At 44.2% G+C, this 26474-nt stretch overlaps 1 protein-coding gene across 2 annotated transcripts in view; it reads left to right on the top strand.

The window, feature by feature from the left end:
- Window positions 1-26474, top strand: part of FAM13A (family with sequence similarity 13 member A) — a 501662-nt gene that overhangs the window by 371407 nt on the left and 103781 nt on the right. For both annotated transcript variants that reach the window (XM_030190686.1, XM_030190687.1), the window contains 2 exons: window positions 9535-9582; window positions 20801-20980. In XM_030190686.1, coding sequence (XP_030046546.1) covers window positions 9535-9582; window positions 20801-20980 — 228 coding nt within the window. The remainder of the gene's footprint in view (window positions 1-9534; window positions 9583-20800; window positions 20981-26474) is intronic.

Below are 26474 nucleotides of genomic sequence, written 5' to 3'. Positions count from 1 at the left end.
ACTGAACATGGCATACCCTATAGGCTATGTTGAAGTGCTTCTGCATGGGCATATAGCATTCTCATGTTATGTATAGGGATGGGGGAGGGGGTCCTGGAACCTTGCTAGTGCCCGTTTCCTTTCTGTTGGAAACGGGCCTCTTTTGCTAGTTATGTATATTTTAGAGCCTTGTGATGATTTGCGAAGCTTGGGTGTTACTCATTTGAGATCCAGGGTATCCTTTATCTTTTCATGACAGTGTCAGAAGACATAAAGATGCACTGTACAACAAATGAGTCTTTGGTGTTCATCTCTTGTGATACATAAGGTAACTCAATAGGATTTTTTTTTTTTTTTTTTTTGGAGATCAGCAAACTCCATTCTTTGAGTGCCAGATAATGATCAGAATTTCAGGTTAAGCAAAGAATATATAAATACATTTCATATCTATTTTGGATATCCTAAAACTTTGACCCGTGTACAGTCTCCTAAGTAGAGTAATTACATTACCCCTGTACCTGGAATTTGGTAACACTTCAATAATTTCTCTCTCGGAGACCTCTAGAGCGGTTAGAGTAGCAGGCTGAGATACAGAGAAACCAGGGTTCAAATCTTTCCATTGCTTCAACTACAAACTGTAAAACTCACATGGGAAAGGAATAACTTGGAAGCGGCAAGTAATTTAAATTTAAAAATCTAAATTCAAAACAACATGATGTGGTTGTGCACACAGTAGCTGAGATGTAATCTTGGAGCAGTAAAAGCAGCCCGTAGGCTGTAGAGTGTAGACTGATTTGCTGATGATTAACCTCAGTCTTACGTTCACCTTATTCTATTAGTTGCTTCACTTTTGTTGTTAAATTGATTAAACACATTTACTCCTTTTCTAAAAGATATGATAGGAAAAATAGGCAAGAAATTCAGAATAGGGTCAGTATAGGTACAGAATAAATAAGTCAGACAAAAAACCCAAACAATTACAATTGTGTCGCTTATTCAAATGCCGTGGTTAGCAATTTTTTAATGCTGGTCGTGGCTTTTGAAAAAAAATCTGTATATATGTTGTCTCTATATGGGTAACTAGCCGTATAGAATATAGATGGATAGTCATGACTGCCACTGGCTGTGCAGATAGCTACATGGATAACTGCTGAATACTGCTGCTATATGGTTTAAGCTAGGGCAGCCCTTTTGCTGGCCTAAATTTACTTAGCTGTATGCATATTAGCTGAGTATCGCAAACTATCCGTAGTTAGGTGGAATGCCCTCACTGAATCCCTGCACCATCCGAATAGTGTCGAGGTGGTCTGCTAGCTCTATTTCTAGCTTCGTATTTTAAATTTATTTTAAAATTTCTATTCTAGCCCACTCTATGTAAAAAGCTAAGCAGGTTAAAACTTACATTCATAATGTGAAAAAGCATATTACTAACAGAGTCATAAAATAGTAAACACAATCACGTAGCTTAAAACACAGGATCATAATAAAATACTAAACAAATAGTATTTCTCGGCACATATTCCAACCTTTCTAATACTGTCAATAAAACTGTCCTGCCAAATTAAAGCAAATTATTATCTGAGAGCCCATAACTCTCATAAATGGACTTCTATGAATAAATATGCTTTCAGCTGCTTCCAAAATGTTGCAGCATTGTTGAGTAATCTCAGTTCCACTGGTAACAAGTTCCATAGATTTGGACAAGAATAGGTCTTCTGTAACCAAATTTGACAATAAGATGGTATATTTACAAAACATTGATTCTATGATTTTTAATATTTTAGCATGGTCAATCAAGCTTCAGTAACATGGTAATGGATATAGGAGCTCCATTGCTTAAAGTTTATGTATCAAAATGAGAATCTTAATTTTTTCAAGAAACTGAAGACCACTATAATGAGTACAGTAATGAAGTCATATGTTCAAAATGACTAGACCCTGCAAAACGTCCACAGCTGTGTTTTGAATAATCTTCAGTAACAAATGCAACATTACAATAGTCAAGATGTGAGATTACAAACAATAGAACACCACCACAAGGGAGCGGCATTTTAGATAGAATGTCAAAATTGGAATTTAGACATCCAGGTCAGGATGTTTACAAATCCAGCAGTAAATTAGAATAGGATATACCAATGTAGAACCTGTTTTAAAGTACATGCAATAATGGACATATGCATCACTTGCATATCATGAGAGCATCCTGTTTACAAAGATCAACACCCAAAAAGTCAATGGAGGAACCACAGGTACGTAGACATAGATGTGCCAGTACATACATGTTTATGTAGGTGCTCCAGAACATGTGCATGTTGATCTGTTGGCACATACACATATTTCGTGTTGAAAACTCACTTGATAAGATTGACCTCTAACAATAGAAATAACTAACTCTGTAACTAAACTTGCAATAACAACTGTCCATATTCATATTCTATCTTATGTGTTACAAACATGTTATGTGATCAGGATTTTATGTTATACTGTTATTAGTAATTGTGTGTGTGTGACCCAAGGACACACATGTTATAAAATGTGCACAAATCCAGAGGTAGAAGGAGGTCCGCACAACTTCCACAAACATACAAAGTCACAGCAACAAAAAGTGGAAGAGAAAAAAAAAATATTTCAAACGACTCGGGCAAACTGTAAAGTCTTGAGCTTCCTAAAAACAGTTTATTGCCAAGAAACATAGATACCAATCCACAAAGATATGAGGAGGTAACCCAATCGACCCTACACGGGCCGTGTTTCAGCTTAAAGCCTTCATCAGGGGTCTAAAACATAAATGGACACAATTCATGAGTGACTAATTGTCATAATGAATAAAAATAGAAACAGCAAACTGTGTATCAATATGAGAGGTAAATGAAAAGGTGAAATGATGAAAAAAGGATGGAGACGTGAAACAATGTATCACAGTGAGAGGAAATGATATATTCATGACAATAAATGAATAATAATGGTGAGAAAGATAAAAGTGGTAAAAATAATTATGTGATCACAAAAAGAATAAATGTTATAATAATGGTGAATGGAGGACAAAAATCAATGTGCAGTTCACTATGTATATGTGAAGAGTGATATACAATGTAGACCATCAAGTTACCATGCTAAGGGATCGAAAGAAACCAGAGGGAGAAAAAGAACTAGTGAAATAGATGCGGAGTTTAGCAAGAAACTGAAAACAGGCTAAAAATGAGCATTTTAAAAAATAAGTACATAAGTAGTGCCATACTGGGAAAGACCAAAGGTCCATCTAGCCCAGCATCCTGTCACCGACAGTGGCCAATCCAGGTCAAGGGCACCTGGCACGCTCCCCAAACGTAAAAACATTCCAGACAAGTTATACCTAAAAATGCGGAATTTTTCCAAGTCCATTTAATAGCGGTCTATGGACTTGTCCTTTAGGAATCTATCTAACCCCTTTTTAAACTCCGTCAAGCTAACCGCCCGTACCATGTTCTCCGGCAACGAATTCCAGAGTCTAATTACACGTTGGGTGAAGAAAAATTTTCTCTGATTCGTTTTAAATTTACCACACTGTAGCTTCAACTCATGCCCTCTAGTCCTAGTATTTTTGGATAGCGTGAATAGTCGCTTCACATCCACCCGATCCATTCCACTCATTATTTTATACACTTCTATCATATCTCCCCTCAGCCGTCTCTTCTCCAAGCTGAAAAGCCCTAGCCTTCTCAGCCTCTCTTCATAGGAAAGTCGTCCCATCCCCACTATCATTTTCGTCGCCCTTCGCTGTACCTTTTCCAATTCTACTATATCTTTTTTGAGATACGGAGACCAGTACTGAACACAATACTCCAGGTGCGGTCGCACCATGGAGAGATACAACGGCATTATAACATCCGCACACCTGGACTCCATACCCTTCCTAATAACACCCAACATTCTAATCGCTTTCCTAGCCGCAGCAGCACACTGAGCAGAAGGTTTCAGCGTATCATCGACGACGACACCCAGATCCCTTTCTTGATCCGTAACTCCTAACGCGGAACCTTGCAAGACGTAGCTATAATTCGGGTTCCTCTTACCCACATGCATCACTTTGCACTTGTCAACATTGAACTTCATCTGCCACTTGCACGCCCATTCTCCCAGTCTCGCAAGGTCCTCCTGTAATCGTTCACATTCCTCCTGCGACTTGACGACCCTGAATAATTTTGTGTCATTGGCGAATTTAATTACCTCACTAGTTATTCCCATCTCTAGGTCATTTATAAATACATTAAAAAGCAACGGACCCAGCACAGACCCCTGCGGGACCCCACTAACTACCCTCCTCCACTGAGAATACTGGCCACGCAATCCTACTCTCTGCTTCCTATCTTTCAACCAGTTCTTAATCCATAATAATACCCTACCTCCGATTCCATGACTCTGCAATTTCTTCAGGAGTCTTTCGTGCGGCACTTTGTCAAACGCCTTCTGAAAATCCAGATATACAATATCAACCGGCTCCCCATTGTCCACATGTTTGCTTACCCCCTCAAAAAAAATGCATTAGATTGGTGAGGCAAGACTTCCCTTCACTAAATCCGTGCTGACTTTGTCTCATCAGTCCATGTTTTTGTATATGCTCTGCAATTTTATTCTTAATAATAGCCTCCACCATCTTGCCCGACACCGACGTCAGACTCACCGGTCTATAATTTCCCGGATCTCCTCTGGAACCCTTCTTAAAAATCGGAGTAACATTGGCTACCCTCCAGTCTTCCGGTATTACACTCGATTTTAGGGACAGATTGCATATTTCTAACAGTAGCTCCGCAAGTTCATTTTTTAGTTCTATTAATACTCTGGGATGAATACCATCAGGTCCCGGTGATTTACTACTCTTCAGCTTGCTGAACTGACCCATTACATCCTCCAAGGTTACAGAGAATTTGTTTAGTTTCTCCGACTCCCCCGCTTCAAATATTCTTTCCGGCACCGGTGTCCCCCCCAAATCCTCCTCGGTGAAGACCGAAGCAAAGAATTCATTTAATTTCTCCGCTGCGGCTTTGTCCTCCTTGATCGCCCCTTTAACACCATTTTCGTCCAGCGGCCCAACCGACTCTTTGGCCGGTTTCCTGCTTTTAATGTATCTAAAAAAATTTTTACTATGTATTTTTGCTTCCAACGCTAATTTCTTCTCAAAGTCCTTTTTTGCCCTCCTTATCTCCGCTTTGCATTTGGCTTGGCATTCCTTATGATCTATCCTGTTACTTTCAGTTGGTTCTCTTCTCCACTTTCTGAAGGATTGTTTTTTGGCTCTAATGATTTCCTTTATCTTACTGTTTAGCCACGCCGGCTGACGTTTAGTCTTTTTTCCCTTTTTTCTAATACGTGGAATATATTTGTCCTGAACCTCCAGGATGGTGTTTTTAAACAGCATCCACGCCTGATGCAAGTTTTTTACTCTGCGAGCTGCTCCTTTCAGTCTTTTTTTCACCATTTCTCTCATTTTGTCGTAATCACCTTTTCTAAAGTTAAACGCTAGCGTACTTGATTTCCTAGTTTCACTTCCTTCAATGCCAATATCAAAACCGATCATATTATGATCACTGTTATCAAGCGGCCCTCGTATCGTTACCCCCTGCACTAGATCATGAGCACCACTAAGGACTAAGTCTAGTATTTTTCCTTCTCTTGTTGGCTCCTGAACTAGCTGTTCCATGAAGCTGTCCTTGATTTCATCAAGAAATCTTATGTCCCTTGCGTGTACAGATGTTACATTAACCCAGTCTATATGCGGGTAATTGAAATATATAAGAACTACATGAATACAACCATATAAGAAGAAACAGCGATATATATAGTCCAATGACTCACCCATGGTTCAATATCTATTGAAAAATCCATACATGATGGCAATAGCGGAATAAGATGCTGAATAAAATATAAAATCATGGGTTAAAAACTTAAAACCATTGCAAGAGCTGGAAAACCATTGCTAGAGCAGGAATGCTGTCATCTAAAGTTAAAACCATTGAACAAAAACTAAATACCAATCCGAGATCAGGTATGCCATCATATAAATAATGTGAATGATTGAACATTGAAAAATATGTATATGTGCACAGCTATATTATCTCACGTAAGTACCAGGCAATGACAGAAAGATTAAGGGCCCCTTTTACCAAGTTGCGGCAAAAGGGGGCCTGCTCTGGCGTCAGTGCATTTTGCTGCGTGGCCATTTCGGAGGGTGCCCCTACCACCACCCATTGAGGTGGCAGTAAGGGCGCCCGCTCTAACCAAACTGTAACCGGGCATTGGTTGGCACTGCCTGATTACTACTGGGTACACACTGCCGCTACAAAAATATATTTATATGCTGGGGGTGGGAACTACCTCCGGGCTGCTGCGGTAGCATGGCGGCCCTGCGTTGGGCTTATTGCTGCTTTGTAAAAGGGGGCCCTAAATGCAAGTACCACTTGTGCTATAATTAAATTGTGCCGTCTGACATATTTATACAGTCGTGTGATGAGAAAATGTAAAAAGCTACTGTGTACAAAGATCATTTATAAAACAATTGTAACCAGCCGAATATAATGATAATAATCAAAGAGCAAGTTTGCTAGTTTCTTATGCTATACTCAAACTATGCCGTATGACATATTTAAGCAGCCGTGGAATGAGAAAATTGTCACCAGCCGAATATAATAACAATATTCAAAGAGCAAGCATGCTAATATAAAGCCGTGCATGGCATCCAATAGGAATAAAATCCAAAAAAGAAAACAGCATAACAAGGAAAAGCAGAACATACCTCAAGTTTAAAAGCAGCTCTTGCACAACGTCTTGCGTCTGTCACTCAGTGTAACGGAAACTGAATGAAAACCACACCAAAAATAAACCGTCACGATCCAGTGACAACAGTGGTCACATCAAGAATATTAAAGCTAACTAGGGGCTGTACTAACGTGTGTATGTGGCTCATAAATATGAATAGCAGGTGACGTAAAAATGCGGCTTCCTCGGGGGACTGCCATAACTTCTTCTGTGATGCTGCCAGTTCAACTGAAAAAAATGAAAAGGTCATAAAACGGTGAAACAGGTCCCCATACAGATGTTTTTTCTACTGTCCCGCACTGCCATGTAAAAGCTAAGTTTGATGTTTTCTATTTTTTTTTCACAATTGAAAATGTTTTTGCACTAATGAAAATTAACAGTTGGGCGTTTTTATGACCAATGATAGAAGCCAGCACTGTGACTGAGACGCTGGTGTTTAATACTACAACAGCGCAGGAGGTGTCACAGGCGTCTAAGGTCTCCCCCCCCCCCCCCCCCCCCCCCACTTTTACACATACAGGCTTATTTTCGAAAGAGAAGGGTGCCCATCTTTTGACACAGATTGGGAGATGGCCGTCCTTCTCTCAGGATCGACCATGTGTAGAGATCTGTATCTGTCCCATTTGTCCTGTTTTACCAGTAGGAGGAAGAGGTGTATTAGTGTTTTTTGGGCCCAGTGTAATGTTTGTGATGCTGCCTATTTATATGTAGAGTTCTTGCTATTTGAATTTTAGGAATTGGTTCTACTGTTGTATGACATATTTGTACATGTATGTTAGAATTTTTTTAAGGTTTTGTATTTTTTCACAATGTGCTTAGTAGTGGAGAGTTTTTTTTGTTTTATTTTTTGCTATGGCTCAGATGACATAAGAATAAGAAATTCTTTTTGAATGGTGTCTTCCATGATTTTGAACGCATGTTATTTGTGGCTAATTTTGTTATCTTTGAAGTGTTTTGTTGCCCTTTTGCCAACTTATGTCTTCAGTAAAAATATTCAACTATAAAGATAACACAATGATTAAAAATGTAATTATTGAACTTTAAACACGATCTAATCATTAATGATTACGTATATATCCTTTAAAAAAAACTCATGGTGTGCCTTGACAGTGTGCTGTGAAATGAAAACATTAAAAATCACTGATCTGAGTGCTTTGAAATGAGCCCCTAAAGGTCTGTACAGCAATTTGTTGGGAGGCAGTTTAGAAGTGTCAGCTAAAAATAAGATAGTGATCCTCTGTGACAGCCAGTAGACCATTGCTTCTCAACCTGTTCTGTCACAGAACCCAGCTTAAATTTGCATCTCATCAAACTGACTTCAAAATGATGTGATTGATACTGTGAAAACAAACTTCTCAGACAACTTCATACCTAGAGATAGCTATTAACATAATTGCCATGTTAGTTTACTTGAGTGTATCAGAATAAAGGTCAGTGAACAAAGTACATGGTGATACTTTAACTGGATTAAGGTAATATAGTTCTTGACTAGCTTTTGAGAACTATAATTCATTAGCTCAAGTAGATGAGAAAATACATGTGTTTTTGACTTGATAAAGGAAATGTAGCTCTTAGCATGTAGTGGAAATATGTAACAGATGTCTGCTTATATAATTTGTTTTGCTGATCTTGTAGGTTTAGAAAAGTATACCATGTTGCAGCCTTGCTGTGACCGCCCTTTGTTTCATTAGTCACCTTGGGGTCCTTTTACTAAGCCGCAGTAGCGTTTTTAGCTCGCGGTAAAAATCAGCTGGCAGTAAATGCTGAGACGCCTATAGGAATGTAATGGGTGTCTTGGTGTTTACAGCCAGCTGATTTCTACCACAAGCTAAAAATGCTACGATGGCTTAGTAAAATACCCCCCTTGTGACTTGCTTGAAAGTATTCCATGACCTACTTTAGAGGTCTAAGCCTGCAAGTTAGGGACCATTACATTAGAGGTTGTCCTCGAGGGTCATCAATGGGCCAGCTTCTCCGGATATCCCTAATGAATAAGTATGACACAGATTTGAATGACTACTCCTTCTATTGTACACAAATCCCTCTCATGCATATTTATTAGGGATATCTGGAGAAGCTGGTCCATTTACAGTCCTCGAGGACTACTTTAAAAAATCTGTCCCCTTGAGGACTGGGAGTGAAGACTGAAGCACGAGAGGGTGAAGGATTATGGAAAGATGCTGGCATTCTTCTCAGTAAATATAGGATACAGGACTGTATAAGAAGTACAGACACCTTTCATTTTTTCCCTGGTACTATGAAATGTATGCTGTTTAAAGTATCAATGGGAAGGAAATTATAAGTATAAGGTGCAGTCCCTCCGCTTAAATGTGAACCTTCAGTCACATGATGCTGGAAAGAAGAATTCATGTCATCTGTAATTCATGATGGTGAAAAAATGGTGTTTGTTTCCTTTCAAATTATTATTTTTTAATTAACATTTTTATTTTTGATAGAAAAATACAGTTTTATAGTCAGAGCTAGAGTGGAAGACATGGCATACACAGTGCTTGTTTTGAAGCATACATCATGAAGATAGATGCTGCAATAGTAAAAGGGAAGGTAGTGTCTTCATAATTTTTGAAGATTAATTCCTGTTGCCACTGGATTAGTTGAATTCATTTTATAGAGGACAGAAGTTAATGACTGGGTAAAGATAATGGTAATAAGGAACTTGAACTCTTTCTGTTCTCTAGCTGTATCAGTGTGCTCACCCTGTGGAGCATAATGTAACTTGCTTCTTTTGTGCTCTTTTCTCCATAGTGCCCATGTACCTGTATCACAAGCTACCACCATTCCTTCCAGCGGAGAGTAAGTTCAATAAATGAAGGACTATAATGTGTCTTGGAGATGTGTTTAGGCTCTTTTCCAAAGGGAAGATGGCTTATGAGATCAGCATGTGCTCTGTGTTTGTATATGCATCCCCCCCCCCCTAATTATTCAGAAGCACACTTGCACAGTATAGCAGCATTTTCCATTTAGCTAGACTACTGAATATGTTGTGGCTTGAAAAAGTCTCATGAGCAAACAGATCATTTTTCAGTGTTCAAGTTCATATACAACCAGAAGTTATTTCATGGTATAGGAGGACACCTTTAACCCTCCATCATATAACAGTTCATTAATAAATATGTAATATAATATATATAATATCATAATTCACAGGCTACCCACTCCTTGTAACCCTGCCAGCCCCTATTATTACAATTAAGATCATAATAGCTAGAACTCATGTAAAATGGTCCACAAGCCATTTAAAATCTCAGAATCAAAACTTCAAGCAGACGTCATTATAACCTTGACAAAACAGCCATATCGTCACGGCTTTATGAAACTGAAAAATAGCGTAGCTGTGGATTTCGTTTGGAATTTTATTCCAACGTAGAAGTGCTGCAACTGAAAAAGTTCTCTCTTGAAACGTAAAAGTACAAATCAGCCCAATATTAAATATAGCTGAGAGCTTCTACCACTACCTGAATAGCGAAGAATATAGCGAACTTTGGCCCATGACCAAACCTATCCTGCTGGCACTTAAATTTTGGCCCGCTGCACACTGCTGACTTTTCTTAAAGGCTTCCGACCCATGAACAACTACCCGATAGTTGGCTGCTTGCATCATCACCCAGAGTCTGGAATGTCCCCACAGATGTTGGCATGTCAATAAAGGATAACCGAGCATTGAGTGTTGTCAGCAGAGTGACGGATACAATCATACCAGCCCTTCACAACATCTACTTGCGGGACTTGGTGCACAAGTTGCTAGATTTGGATGACTCTGTCCCACTGGAGCAGGACAAGTTGCTTCGCCAGTTGGCCAAGCAGCCAGAGCCAGATTAAGGCATAGGCAAGCTAGGCACATGCCTTGGTCCCAAAAGTTTAGGAGGGTCCTTGTCAGATGTGCTCAGGATTCAGGAGGCTAGGATTGTCAACTGCCTGGATTATTTCAGGATTCTAAAAATGTGTAAATTACCTGTCTCAAAGCCAGAAGGATGGCTAAGTGTGTGGATATTTTTCAGTTTAGCCCACTACAGCACTCCATTCTCCCCCCTTCCAGTGCAGAAGCTGTGGTAGGATCCAGACAATGGGGGAAGGCTTCTAGTCAAAGAAAGGAGGGGCTGACCTGTGGGGGAAGCTGAGCTTTGCACAGGGTTCTTGGATAGAGCCAGTGGAATCAGTGAGTGTTTTGGAACTTGGGGGGGAAATATTGTTGAAAAGGAGTAGGACTGAAGAATGAAAGGAAAGTATGAAGGGTCTGCTGTCAGCTGAGGAAAAGATCTGGCATCAAATGCCATACATGTTGGTGGGCAGATCAGGTGGAGGTGGGGGCACTGACTGGTTGAGCACATGAGCAGAGGACCCAAGGAAGGTGGATGAAAACAGGAGATGGAGTAAGCCCATCTAGTCCATTATATGGTGTGATGGGCCTCTTGGGCCAGCGGCCTTCTCCACCTAATCTCCTCTGGCACCAGTTTGAGGAAGTCACTTTTCTCAGTGCTCAACATAAATGAGAGGAACCACTAAATTAGCTCTGCAGTATCCTACATCCTAAACAAGGCTTCCAACAGTTTGCTCATATGGGCCCTTTTCCCAGCTCTACCTTCCACCAACACAGGCCTGTAATTTCTCAGTGCCCTGGCAATGCATTAATGTTCCAACACAACACAGGTATAGCTTTCTGGGGCAGATTCACCTGGCAGTACTCAGGTCGTAAAAGGTCTCTCACACGGCTTCCTAAGAGTTTATATAGTCCAACGCACAAACATGTCTTAGCATTATTAAAGTCATAAGTATGTAAGTATTGCCATACTGGGAAAGACCAAAGGTCCATCAAGCCCAGTATCCTGTTTTCCAACAGTGGCCAAAAAAGTGCAAAACATTTTATACTGCTTATCCCAGAAATAGTGGATTTTCCCCAAGTCCATTTAATAATGGTCTATGGACTTTTCCTTTAGGAAGCTGACCAAACCTTTTTTAAACTCCGCTAAGCTAACCACCTTTACCACATTCTCTGGCAACGAATTCCAGAGTTTAATTACACCTTGAGTGAAGAAACATTTTCTCCAATTCGTTTTACATTTACTACATTGTAGCTTCATCGCATGCCCCCTAGTCCTAGTATTTTTGGAAAGCTTAAACAGACGCTTCACATCTGCCCGTTCAATTCCACTCATTATTTTATAGACCTCAACCGCCTTTTCTCGAAACTGAAGAGCCCTAGTCGCTTTAGCCTTTCCTCATAGGGAAGTCGTCCCATCCCCTTTATCATTTTTGTCGCCCATCTCTGCACCTTTTCTAATTCCACTATATCTTTTTTTGAGATGCGGCGACCAGAATTGAACACAATATTCGAGATTCGGTCGCACCGTGGAGCGATACAAAGGCATTATAACATCCTCTTTTTGTTTTCCATTTCTTGCCTATTAATGCTTAACATTCTTTTTGCTTTCTTAGCCGCAGTAGCACACTGAGCAGAAGGTTTCAACGTATTATCAACGAAGACACCTAGATCCCTTTCTTAGTCCGTGACTCCTAACATGGAACCTTGCATGACTTAGCTATAATTTGGGTTCCTCTTTTCCACATGCATCATTTTACAGTTGCTCACATTAAACGTCATCTGCCATTTAGACGCCCTGTCTTGTAGGGTCCTCTTGTAATTTTTCACAATCCTCCCGCGATTTAACGACTTTGAATAACTTTCTGTCATCAGCAAATTGTGGCTAATTTTGTTATCTTTGAAGTGTTTTGTTGCCCTTTTGCCAACTTATGTCTCCAGCAAAGTTGGGTTCAATGTGAGACAGAATAATAGAATTCAGTTACATCGTGGGAGCAAATAGAATGCTATGACTGAAACATTTAACAAAGTTGAGATTAGCATAGATACCCAACTAGGCATTTAAAAGTCTTTCCTTTAATGATGCTGTATGTTCGGAAATCAGATCCATAATTATAGACAGTTATTCAAACATTATCCCATTCATACACCAAAACAGGCATCCATCCCTGTACACAATGCAAAAGTAAACAACAACTTCTACAGAGTACATCCAAAACTTAATTTTTATTTTCTCATTTCCATCTTCAGAAATTCCAGACAGCAGATGTACTGATCAACAGGACCCAAAACAGTCCAAAAAAAGTAAAGTCAGAAACAACAACAGTTTATACCTAATTGTTCCACAATCCTTAGGATTCACCTTTGGGTTTAAAAAGCAAAACCATGTGCATGTAAGGACTAGATAAATGAATTAAAACAAAAGTTTAAAGCAGATGCCCTTAATATGTAATACTTGGTAGCAATAATGAAACAATGATGGAACAATCACATTTCAAGCAGCCTGAGCCAACAGATGTATTTTCCATTGAACATAATTAATTTTGTATGAATTTGGCGGCTAATATGAAGTGCATTTTTTATAATAAACCACTGCAATCCACAAAAAAGGAGCGCGTTCCCACATGCCATCTTTCTCTTTTGATCTAGGCACAGGAAAGAAAAGATTTTAAATGCTTCCAGGTTTCAACCTAATTCATGTTTGATGCGGGATATAAATGTCATACATAAATAAACTCTGTTGAGCACCTGATTCTAATAACATGATGTCTGTTTTAATGGCCCTTTACCAGGAGAAAAAAAAATCTCTGCACGAATATAACAAATGCTAGGGTGTCTCTATAACCAGCCCCTCCAAATGACATACTGATTACGATTTATAACAAATTACTACTCTACCTATGAAAAGTTATTCCGTTATACTTCCTCTGTGTACATCCGTATGCTGCACAAATTGGCATGTTTGAAAATGTAATTGAGATGAAATAAAAATGCTACCAAGTATAAAGAATGACAACATGGATGCTGCAGTTCATGTTTGTTTTGAGTGTACTGGGATGACGGCTGTGCAGGGAAGGGGAAACAGAGGCTAACCTAATTGGCTTCAACTTTTTGACGTTATCCCGTCTCCTGTTTTCATCCAACCTCCTTGAGCAGGACAGCACTAGAAAAGAGCTAGCTAGAGAGTGCATGCATGCATTTGTGTATGTTTCTGTGTCTCTGGTGAGGATAGTTACCATGGCTGTGTGTCTCTGACTTGGAACCAGCATTTCAGCAGAGATTGGCAGATGCCCCATGCTAGGGACATAACCTTTTTGGAGAGAAGGTTGAAGAGGTTGCTGACCAGATCAAGAAACACACTGATACCATCTTTTCTCTCTCCCACCAGGCGCATTCTTCATCTGCCTCCTCCTGTAGGAGGTCTTTTGGCAAGTCGAGAAGGAGTGCCTACTACTCACAGAGGCATAGGTTTCCCGCCACCTCTCGCCCGCCTTGTTCCTAAGGCTCCTGTTGCTGCCCAGTCAGAACAAGGGACGAGCTTTTGACTGGCTCCAGCAGAGCATAACTGCTGTTCAAGTGTTCGTGCCGGAGGACTTGCCGGTTGGGGGAAGGCTGAAATTTTTTCATGAGAGGTGGCCTTTTATCACTGACGGTGGGTTCTTCAAATAAACTGTCTCGGATATGCCCTCAATTGGCTTCAGAAACCTCCAAATTGCCCACCGAGAGTTCATTTCTTCAGCTCTCAGCGCGAGCAGGTACTTGCAGAGGAACTCTCAGCCCTCCTGAAGGCCCATGCGGTTGAGCTCTTTCCACCAGGAGAGGAAGGGTGGGGATTCTATTCCAGGAGCTTCATTGTGCAAAAGAAGGGGGGGTGCGTCCCATCCTACACCTAAGGGACCTGAACATATTCCTGGTCAAAGAAAAGTTCAGGATGGTTTCCTTGTGCACCCTTCTTCCCATGAGTCAGGAAAATGATTGGCTATGCTCTCTGGATTTAAAGGATGCATATACTCACATCCCGATGCTTCCAGCCCATTGGAAGTATCTACAGTTTCGGTTGGGAACTCAGAACTTACAGTAATGTGTGTTGCCATTTGGCCTCGTGTCAGCTCCCAGGGTATTTACCAAATGTGCAGCAGTAGTGACAGCATCGCTACACAGACTGGTGGGAGTCCATGTGTTCCTTTATCTGGACAATTGGCTGGTAAAGAGCATGTCAGAGGATGGTGCTGGGGAGTTCATGCAGAGGACTATTTGGGTGCTCAAGCTACTAGGTTTCGTTTTAAACTACCCCAGGTCCCATCTACACCCTGCCCTGCAATTGGAGTTCATTGGAGCACTGCTCAATATGCAGAAGGTTTTAGCCTTCCTCCCGGGGCCAAGAGCGGACTGTAGTCGCACTGGCCTCTTGGGTTTGAACCTCTCAGCAGGTCTTGGCTCGGCAGATGTCGCAGTTGTTGGGACACATGGCATCCACAGTTTACGTGATGCCCTTGACACGTTTTAAAATGAGAACTGCCCAACGGTCCCTAGCTTCTCAGTGATGCCATGCCACAGGGAACCTGGAAGATGTCATTCAAATGTCTCCAGAGCTTGCTCGCTCCCTGTTGTGTACCATTGAGACTTCCATTCCAAATTCCTCAGCTGCAAAAAGTGCTGATGACGGATGCATCTCACCTTGATTGGGGAGCCCATGTAGACGGGCTTGGTCTGCCCAGGAAACCTATTCAGATCAATCTCCTGGAGCCTCGCCAAATTGTACTTATTCAAACAATCAGGTTGCAATTTATTACACAAACCAGCAGGGGGCACCGGATCACACACACAGTGTCAGGAGACCGTTTGGCTGTGGCATTGATCTGTGCAGCATGGTATGCTCCTTTGCGCCACTTATCTGGCAGGAGAAAACAGCCAGTCCAACAGATTGAGCAGAGTCATACAACTGCATGAGTGGTCTCTCCACATGGGCATTGTTCACAAGATTTATTTATTTATTGTTTGCATTTGTATCCCACATTTTCCCACCTCTTTGCGGGCTCAGTGTGGCTTACAATAAGATAAGAATAATGAAAATACATTTATTACAACTTGGTTATGGGTTATATTGTACAAGATCATCCGAGCGTGGGGCACCCCCTCAGTGGATCTCTTTGCCACTCTCATCAATCACAAGGTCCCTCAGTTCTGCTCCAGGCCCACAACAAACTAGCATTGGATGCCTTCCTCCTTAATTGGGGACAGGCCTTCTATATGTGTATCCTCCCATACCTTTTGTGGGGAAGACTTTGTTGAAAGTCGAGCAAGACCACAGGACTATGATGCTCATCGCTTCTTACTGGCCTCGACAGATCTGGTTCCTTCTTCTTCTGGAGTTATCCTCCGAAGAACCTTGGAGATTGGAATGTTTTCCAACCCTCATCATACAGAACCAGGGGGGGTCTCCTCTTCATCCCAACTTCCAGTCTCAGGCCCTTATGGCCTGGATGTTGATAGCTTAGAATTTGCTTCCCTGGGTCTGCCAGAGGGTGTCTCCTATGTCTTGCTGGTTTCCAGGAAAGATGCCACTAAGAGATGTTATTCTTCCAAGTGGAGGAGGTTTGCCATCTGGTGTGAGGGCAGGGCCCTAGATCCCATTTCATGTCCTATACACACCCTGTTTCAATACCTTCTACACCTTTCCAAGTATGGTCTTAAGACCAACTCTGTAAAGTTTCACCTCAGTGCATTTATTGCTTATCAACGTGTAGAGCAGTGGTTCCCAAACTTGGTACTAGAGGCACCACAGCCAGTAAGTTTTTCAGGATATCCATAATGAATATTCAAGAGAGAGATATGCATGCAGTGGAGGCAGTGCATGCAGCTCTCTCTCATGAATATTCATTGCGGGTATCCTGAAAACCTGACTGGCTGGGGTGCCTCCAGGAACAGGTTTGGGAACCACTAATGTAGAGGGTAGGCCTGTCTCTAGACAGCCTCTAGTTGTTCGCTTCATGAGAGGTTTGCTTTTGTCAAAGCCCTCTGTCAAACTTCCACCTGTGTCTTGAATCAATGTTGTTCTCACCCAGCTGATGAAAGCTTCTTTCGAGCCACTGGATTCCTGCTCTCTGAGGTACTTGATCTAGAAGGTCATTTTCTTGTTGGCTGTTATTTCAGCTCGTAGATTCAGTGAGCTTCAGGCGTTAGTGGCAGATGCACCTTATATAAGTTTCATCACAATGGAGTAGTCCTCCGCTGCACACACCTCAAGTTCCTTCCTACTGTTGTGTCGGAGTTAACCCTTGCCTGAATTGTGATTGTATTTTCAGGAGTTCCATCTAAACCAGTCAATTGTCTTGCCAAAATTCTTTCCCTGACCTCGTGCCCATCCTGGCAAGAACGCCTTGCACGCCTTGGACTGCAAGCGATCGTTGGCCTATTAAATGGAGTGGACTAAGCCCCACAGACAGTCCACCCAACTTTTTGTTTCTTTTAATCCCGACAGAATGGGGGTCGGGAAATGCACAATCTGTAATTGGCTGGCTGATTGCATTTCTTTCATTTATGCCTAGAGGGTCATGTCAAGGCTCACAATGTCAGAGCCATGGCTGCATCAGTAGCCCACTTGCAGTCGGCCTCCATTGAAGAAATTTACAAGACTTGCAACATGGTCTTTAGTCCACACGTTCACATCACGCTACTGCCTTGAGCAGGATACCCATCGTGACAGTCGGTTTGGGCAGACAGCGCTGCAGAATATTTTGGGGTCTGAAATCCAACTCTACCTCCCTAGGCCTGTTTTCTTCTGTTCCAGGCTCCACTCTCACATAGTTTCAGGTTAATCTATGGTATGTCCTCGCAGTTGTAAGGCCTAATTGACCAATGGTGGTTTGTTTTCGGTGAGCCTGGTAGCTAGGGATTCCCTCTACGTGAGAATAAATAGGCCTGTTTGTCCTCGGAGAAAACAAATATACTATCCTTTAGCAGTTATTCTTTGAGAACCGCAGGCCTTATATTCTCACAACCTCCGCCCCCCCCCCCCCCCCCCTGTTTTTATTTTCATATGCTATAGTGTTGTACTGCAGTAGTCGCACTCTTCGGTGAGCAGGTAGGCATTCGCAATTGTACTGTGGAGCGTGCCTCATGCTCCACAAAGCTCTTAATAGCTTGTCATATGCTCTGGACTGGAGAGGAATTGCGATGGACATGAGTATTTTATAAAATATGCAAGTTCAACTGTAGTGTCCATGCCAACTTTGGAGAAGGTATAAATAAGTGATCATCATTTGTGCACCACAGAGGCTAGTTCTGGGGGTTTATTTTATAAAGGCTTATAGGTGCTTCTGCTTTTATAAACTAGGGGCCCTGTTTACTTAAGCGCGCTAGCATTTTTAGCGCACGCTAACTGTGTAGACACCCATAATATTCCTGTGGGTGTCAACATGGTTAGTGTATGCTAAAAATGCTAGCGCACCTTAATAAACAGGGCCCTAGGTGTCTTTTTGGACTTCTCACATAGGTTTTCTGTTATCAAATCAGGCTTTAAGAGTTGGAGTAACACAAGTGAGCCTCCAAATTGGGGCAGGTCTCCTTGAAAGTTTCTAGGTCCAGAACTCAGTTGTTCTCGCACAGAGCCCAGGTGAAGGCATCCTTGAAAGTTCTTCCAATGCACTGGAAATGCACAGGCACCTTATCCCCAGTGTAGATCAATGATGCACCTGTCTTCAGCCACATATATTTACACTTGTCCCTGAGGCCAGTGCTTAAGTATTTTATAACCTGTGCATACTTTGTTACTCTGCCCAAACTCCTCCCCTAAACATATCTATCTGGCTGGTGTAAGTATGTGCCTGCTTGTCATAGTGTGTAGTTGTACACATGGGGTAATTTTATACTGGCATATATGTGTGAAAAATCCTTAATAAAATTACCCACTAAGAGAGCAAACTTAAAACTGGCCATTGGACTTGTATCCTGTGGAACTACAAAGTCATCCCCCTTGCAGATTTCCCTTTTGAAAATGAGGGCTGGCACACACAGCAGAAATACATAGTACGAACCGGAAATGATGTGCAGAGATGTCAAATTATCCGCATGTACTTTGACTTCTGCTACTTATCCGCACCCCCTTTTTATGTTGCTCTCACAAGTGTGCGTGCTTCTAGCTGTATTAGGGGATGGACAATAATGAATATGTCCCTCCAGGTTTTTTTTTTCTTGTGCATTTCATTGTGTTCACCAGCTTTCTAATTCTTTCCACTTCTTTGCCACTCTTTCTGTCATTTATCTTGTTCTCTTCTTTACCCACCTCATGCTATTTGAGACATTTCAGGAAACAGGCAGTATGTGTACTGAGCTGTGGTGCTGAGAATGGCTCTGGAAACTTATTCTTTTTAAGTTGCCAGTTCAACACCAAGCTAAACATTGAAAAACAAATTAGGGAGGATTATGGTAACAAAGCAAAATAGGGCCCAAGATCCTTGGCACCTCTTTAAGAGTGCATTAAAAGTGTACTGCTTTTTTTTGTCCCTACTTGTCTTTCACACATCAGCTAATGGTGTTTGTTTTTCTGAAAGCCTTTCATTACGAAGGTATTACATAACACTTACCTGTGGCTCTGTTCTCATTATTACATAATCAGTATGCATGATATGATTGTAACACAGCCAGTGACACTGTGCAGTATGCAGACCTCTAAGAAACGAATTACTGTACATCATCTGAAGGCAGTTCTGCAATGAGGTATAAAACCCATTCCCTAGGCCAGATAGTAACAGTTTGCTGACAAGAATAAGATTAACACATTTCTATAACATATCCTATTAGATTGTAAGCTCTTTGAGCAGGGACTGCCTTTCTTCTATGTTTGTACAGCGCTGTGTACGCCTTGTAGCGCTATAGAAATGCTAAATAGTAGTAGTAGTATATAATAATTCTCACCACCAACGTTCTAATGTGTGACTGCCTGTGTCCATGGCTCCTGGAGTTGCTGAGCTAGGCTCCGTAGCCAGGCTGATGTCACTCACAGCTGATTCCCAGGCAGGGGGAGGAGTAGGGAAACACGCGGAGCAAGTTGCTCCGCATGTTTCCCTACTCCTCCCCCTGCCTGGGAATCAGCTGTGAGTGCGCCGCTCCCTACCACTTGCTCTGAGCAAGTGGCAGGGAGCGGCGCATCAAAAAACTACAAGCACGGCACAGCAGACAACCCCCCCCCCCTCGGTGCATCAAACCCCCTCCCCTCGGCGCATACCCACTTTATAGAATTACCCCAGTTGAATTGGAAAACAGGCCAAATGGACATGAGTTCCAGAGAAATGGACTCCCCCAAAAATGACCCAAAATTTCAGTTTCAACAGCATAGAAATACTGTTATGCTGAAACATAGCAGAGAATTGTTCCTTTCAAACTGTCTCTGCTCTTCTCTACCCTCCCAGTCACAGACACACACAGTGGTATTGGAAAGGCTTCCATGAGGAATGCTCCATATGTTTTCCCTACCAATCATGCCCCTTCCCCTCACTGTTGCCACACCCTGCTGAGCTGGCTGTTAATGATTCAGATGTATTTCTTTTTCTTTGTTGGAAATTGTACTGTGAAACCTAGCAACTGATCCATATAGCTTTCTTAATGATTGCTGTGGCACCTATGACCCATGTAGTTTGCTACTGGTTGCTATGTGTACTGCTTTTGTGGTGAGTCAGTGGCACATTATGGTTTATCCTGTAAAATCCATACCTTGAAATCTCTTGATATTGTCGTCTGATAGAATGATATATTATCACACTTGTTTTAACTTTATTACTTTCCAAACCAGCAGAATGTTTGGGTACATCTCCATTCAGACTCCCCTCCCCTCTCCTCTCCAGGTCAGAGACAATCACACATGCAAAACACAAACAGACACACACAGAGGGGTTGGAAATGAATCATGCTTTTTCCACTTGTTCTGTGAAATCGTAACCTTTGAGCTGATGTAGCATTAGGAGACTGATAGTAGCTTTGTACTTTGGGTTCCTCAAACAAAGCACATACATAGTTCTACTCAACATCACTTGTATTCCACATCACTTCCTACTCTTGCACAATGACTGTAAGATGTGATTTTTAGGTACTGTGAGATTTGCCAATCAGTAAAGGAAAATATGAATACTTCAACAGGAAGAAATTTCTTGTGGCCTCAGAAATTTTTAAATAATTATGTCTTGCACTGCTTGACAGGTTCTTAGAAAGGACAATCAGGTCAGCTGTGGAACAGCATCTTTTTGACGTATATGGCTCAGGAGGTCAGAGTTCAGAGGACTCTGAATCTGGGACTTCTTCGGCTTCACCCATCCTGTCTGCACGACAGAGGAGGAGACACCTCAAGGAGCAAGATGAAACCCGAAGAAACCGAGAAAGGTAGGATGAGATTGCTTTCATTTATTAGGCCTAGAATGGCAGGCAACCCATCCCCGTAGTGGCTGTGCCTCTAGTAAATACAACTCTATGTAAAAAAAAAAAAAAGACAGGGAGGGGGAGAGGATCTGTGGATATTGAGAGCAGTGATTTTGAAGAGCTGTTCCCATGAAAATCTTATGTATAAAGAAGGGAAAAACTCTGACTGTCTCGCTTTGATTGAAAGTAGCATTGGCTGCTAGACCATTTTTCTGTACAGAGGCAGATGGGAACAATTCTGTAAGTAGGCACCACAATTTAGGCGCCATATTTCCATGGACAGCGATCCTGCTCGATAAGGTCACTTAAGTGCATAAAGTGTTCTTATACAATACTAGTGTAAGTCGACAATGGCATGCCTAAATGTAAGCCCAAACGTTTATGCCTGTGGCTGGCATAAATGTTAGTACCTAATTGCAGCAGTTACGCACATAACTTACAGTATTTTGTAAGTTTTCCATGAAAGTCAGAGCCTCGCCTATGGCCTACCTATGTGATCGCCCCTTTGACAATTACATGCTATGGCCGTTTAGTGTGTTTAGGTGCTATACTGCTGTGTACACATGTAAATACACATGCCTGCGTGGGTGGCAGTATTCTATAAATTTATCCACGCAATCAATGTGTAAATTTAAGCATCCTATTATAGAATAAGGGTGGGGGAAGTGACTTATCCGTAACCGATGACTGAAGTAATGCATTGTTAGATAGCAAAAAGTAGCAGAAATTATGGGCAAAAAGAATAATTATGTTGTAAGGACTCAATAGCCTTATATAAACAAACATTAAATTTTGTACGTCATTGATTTTTGACAAAATAAATTTAAAAGAATGATTTTATCTAGTTAACTTTTATACAGATATTCAGTCTGAAAAGATTGGGCTAACTAATTAGGTCAAAGGTTAATCAGATTAACTTTAGGCCTGCTGTTTAAATATGAAATGATATGTCGTTACAAATGAGTGTACATCCCTAGGACTGAGCCACACCCTAGGAATGCTCCCTGTGGAAATTTTTTTTTTTTTTTTTTAAGCGAGATACATTTTAGCCAACCATTTATTTTTGTGGTCAAAATTTAGCCAGTGGTCAGGATGGAATTTTTTTTCTCCGAGGACAAGCAGGCTGCTTGTTCTCACTGATGGGTGACGTCCACGGCAGCCCCTCCAATCGGAAACTTCACTAGCAAAGTCCTTTGCTAGCCCTCGCGCGCCCGCGCGCACCGCGCATGCGCGGCCGTCTTCCCGCCCGAAACCGGCTCGAGCCGGCCAGTCTTCTTTTGTCCGCACTCGGTACGGTCGTGTTTTCGCCGTGTCGAGCCCCGGAAAGTCGACCTCGCGCGTCCAATTTGTTTGAACGTGTTTTTTTCCTTCGGGAAAGCTTTGTCCTAGTCGGGAAGTGCTCCGGAAACCCCCCGCCGGGTTTCGTGTAAATCCTCCCCGTACTTCCAGCTTTTTTGCCCCGGTAAGTTTTCTTTCGTCGTCGGGGTAGGCCTTTTTTCGGCCTCGGTCGAGATTTTTTCTCCCTCTAAATTTGGTGCTTCGAATTTCGCCATTTCGGCTTTTGATTTCGCCGGCGTGATTTTTCCGCCCATGACATCGAAGCCTTCCAGCGGCTTCAAGAAGTGCACCCAGTGCGCCCGGGTTATCTCGCTCACTGATCGACACTCGTCGTGTCTTCAGTGTCTGGGGGCCGAGCACCGCCCTCAGAACTGCAGTCTGTGTTCCCTGCTTCAAAGGCGAACTCAGGTAGCGAGACTAGCCCAGTGGAACGTGTTGTTCTCGGGCTCTTCGTCGGCATCGGCACCGGGATCTTCGAGTGCATCGACGTCGTCAGCGTCCAGACCATCTTCCTCGGCCGCCCCTGCATCGAGTGCATCGAGGCATCGGGCCTCTGCATCGGCGCCGAGACATCGGATAGCTGCATCGACGTCGGTGGTACCAGGACCTCGTCTGCTGATGTCGTCGGACGGTGGTGCATCGGGTGGAGTGCAGGTGAGGGCTGTCCATTCCCCTGCTGGTGGCGGTGAGCCCTCGGGTGGGTCTCCGCCTACCCTGAGGGCTCCTGCGGTACAGCCCCCCCGAGATCGACCTTCTTCAGTCTCGGCCCCGAGGAAGCGACGGGTGGATTCGACGTCCTCCTCGTCGGTGCCGGGGAGCTCCGGTGACATGCTTCGGAAGAAATCGAAGAAGCATCGACACCGGTCTCCTCCCCGTGTCGGCACCGAGAGCTCTGGGTCGCCGAGGGATTCGGCACCCAGCAGGCATCGGCACCGAGAGGACCGCTCACCCTCTGTTCAGGAGGTGTCGATGCGCTCCGCTCTGGACAGCCCGGAACAGCCTCCACGCCCGGAACAGGTACTGACGTCGACGCCTGCATCGACCTCTCAGCCTTTCTCTGCAGCCGCTCTAAACGAGAGCCTCCGGGCCGTTCTCCCAGAGATTCTGGGAGAGCTGTTGCGCCCTACCCCTCCGGTACCGGCGGTGCTTGCGCCACCGGTACCGTCGAGCGTGGCGCCGGCTGGCCCATCGCCCAGGTTGAGGTCCCCGACGTCGGTACCGCGTGCGGTACCGACCGCGGCCACCTCCCAGGAAGGCTCCCCGACTACGTCGGCGGAGGGAGCTTCGCCGATGCGGGCGAGGGAGTCTACCTCTCGACGCCCCCATCGTGGACAGGGTTCCACGGAGTCGAGCAGGGCGAGGTTGCAGACACAGGTCCGTGAACTTGTGTCTGACACCGAGGGTGAGGCCTCGTGGGAGGAAGAGGAAGATCCCAGATATTTCTCTGACGAGGAGTCTGGGGGTCTTCCGTCTGATCCCACTCCCTCTCCTGAGAGACAGCTTTCTCCTCCCGAGAGTCTGTCTTTTGCCTCCTTTGTCCGGGAGATGTCTACGGCCATCCCCTTCCCGGTGGTTGTGGAGGACGAGCCCAGGGCTGAAATGTTTGAGCTCCTGGACTATCCTTCTCCACCTAAGGAAGCGTCCACTGTTCCCTTGCACCATGTCCTGAAGAAGACATTGCTTGCGAACTGGACCAAACCATTAACTAATCCCCACATTCCCAAGAAGATCGAGTCCCAGTACCGGATCCATGGGGACCCAGAGCTGATGCGCACTCAGTTGCCTCATGACTCTGGAGTTGTGGATTTGGCCCTAAAGAAGGCTAAGAGTTCTAGGGAACATGCTTCGGCGCCCCCGGGCAAGGACGCTAGAACCTTAGACTCCTTTGGGAGGAAGGCCTACCATTCCTCTATGCTCGTGTCCAAGATCCAGTCTTACCAGCTCTACACGAGCATACACATGCGGAATAATGTGCGGCAGTTGGCGGGCTTGGTTGATGCTCTTCCCCCTGAGCAAGCCAAGCCTTTTCAGGAGGTGGTCAGGCAGCTGAAGGCGTGCAGAAAATTCCTGGCCAGAGGAGTTTATGACACTTTTGATGTTGCGTCCAGGGCCGCTGCTCAAGGTGTGGTGATGCGCAGGCTCTCATGGCTGCGTGCCGCCGACCTGGAGAATAGAGTCCAGCAGCGGATTACGGACTTGCCTTGCCGTGCGGATAACATTTTTGGCGAAAAAGTCGAGCAGGTGGTAGAGTCTCTCCACCAGCGGGACACCGCATTCGACAAGTTCGCCCGCCGGCAGCCTTCAGCTTCTACCTCTACAGGTAGACGATTTTTCGGGGGAAGGAAGACTGTTCCCTATACTTCTGGCAAGCGTAGGTACAATCCTCCTTCCCGACAGCCTGCGGCCCAGGCTAAGCCCCAGCGCGCTCGCTCTCGTCAGCAGCGTGCGAATCAGCAAGGCCCCGCGGCTCCCCAGCAAAAGCAAGGGGCGAGCTTTTGACTGGCTCCAGCAGAGCATAGCCGACATCCAAGTGTCAGTGCCGGGCGACCTGCCTGTCGGAGGGAGGTTGAAAGCTTTTCACCAAAGGTGGCCTCTTATAACCTCCGATCAGTGGGTTCTCCAAATAGTCCGGCAAGGATACACCCTCAATTTGGCCTCTCAACCTCCAAATTGTCCACCGGGAGCTCAGTCCTACAGCTTCCAGCACAAGCAGGTACTTGCAGAGGAACTCTCCGCCCTTCTCAGCGCCAATGCGGTCGAGCCCGTGCCATCCGGGCAAGAAGGGCTGGGGTTCTATTCCAGGTACTTCCTTGTGGAAAAGAAAACAGGGGGGATGCGTCCCATCCTAGACCTAAGGGCCCTGAACAAATATCTCGTAAAAGAAAAGTTCAGGATGCTTTCCCTGGGCACCCTTCTCCCCATGATTCAGCAAAACGATTGGCTATGCTCTCTGGACTTGAAGGATGCCTACACACACATCCCGATACTGCCAGCTCACAGACAGTATCTGCGATTTCAGCTGGGCGCACGCCACTTCCAGTACTGTGTGCTACCCTTTGGGCTCGCCTCTGCGCCCAGGGTGTTCACAAAGTGCCTAGCTGTGGTAGCAGCGGCGCTTCGCAGGCTGGGGGTGCACGTGTTCCCATATCTCGACGATTGGCTGGTGAAGAACACATCCGAGGCAGGAGCCCTGCAGTCCATGCAGATGACTATTCGCCTCCTGGAGCTACTGGGGTTTGTGATAAATTACCCAAAGTCCCATCTTCTCCCAGTGCAGAAACTCGAATTCATCGGAGCCCTGCTGGATTCTCGGACGGCTCGCGCCTATCTCCCAGAGGCGAGGGCCAACAACTTGTTGTCCCTCGTCTCGCGGGTGCGAGCGTCCCAGCAGATCACAGCTCGGCAGATGTTGAGATTGCTGGGCCACATGGCCTCCACAGTTCATGTGACTCCCATGGCCCGCCTCCACATGAGATCTGCTCAATGGACCCTAGCCTCCCAGTGGTATCAGGCCGCCGGGGGTCTAGAGGACGTGATCCACCTGTCCACGATTTTTCTCGAATCCCTGTATTGGTGGACGATTTGCTCCAATTTGACTCTGGGACGTCCCTTCCAAATTCCTCAGCCTCAAAAAGTGCTGACCACGGATGCGTCTCTCCTGGGATGGGGAGCTCATGTCGATGGGCTTCACACCCAAGGAAGGTGGTCCCTCCAAGAAAGCGATCTACAGATCAATCTTCTGGAGTTGCGAGCGATCTGGAACGCTCTGAAGGCTTTCAGAGATCGGCTGTCCCACCAAATTATCCAAATTCAGACAGACAATCAGGTTGCCATGTACTATGTCAACAAGCAGGGGGGCACCGGATCTCGCCCCCTGTGTCAGGAAGCCGTCAGCATGTGGCTCTGGGCTCGCCGTCAAGGCATGGTGCTCCAAGCCACATATCTGGCAGGCGTAAACAACAGTCTGGCCGACAGGTTGAGCAGGATTATGCAACCTCACGAGTGGTCGCTCAATTCCCGTGTGGTGCGACAGATCTTCCGGGCGTGGGGCACCCCCCTGGTAGATCTCTTCGCATCTCAAGTGAACCACAAGGTCCCTCAGTTCTGTTCCAGGCTTCAG

The sequence above is a fragment of the Microcaecilia unicolor genome, chromosome 2 (genome assembly GCF_901765095.1).
Source record: "Microcaecilia unicolor chromosome 2, aMicUni1.1, whole genome shotgun sequence".
NCBI classification, from domain to species: Eukaryota; Metazoa; Chordata; class Amphibia; order Gymnophiona; family Siphonopidae; genus Microcaecilia; species Microcaecilia unicolor.
The sequence above is the reverse complement of the archived record's forward strand: the minus strand, read 5'-3'. Positions and strand labels throughout refer to the sequence as shown.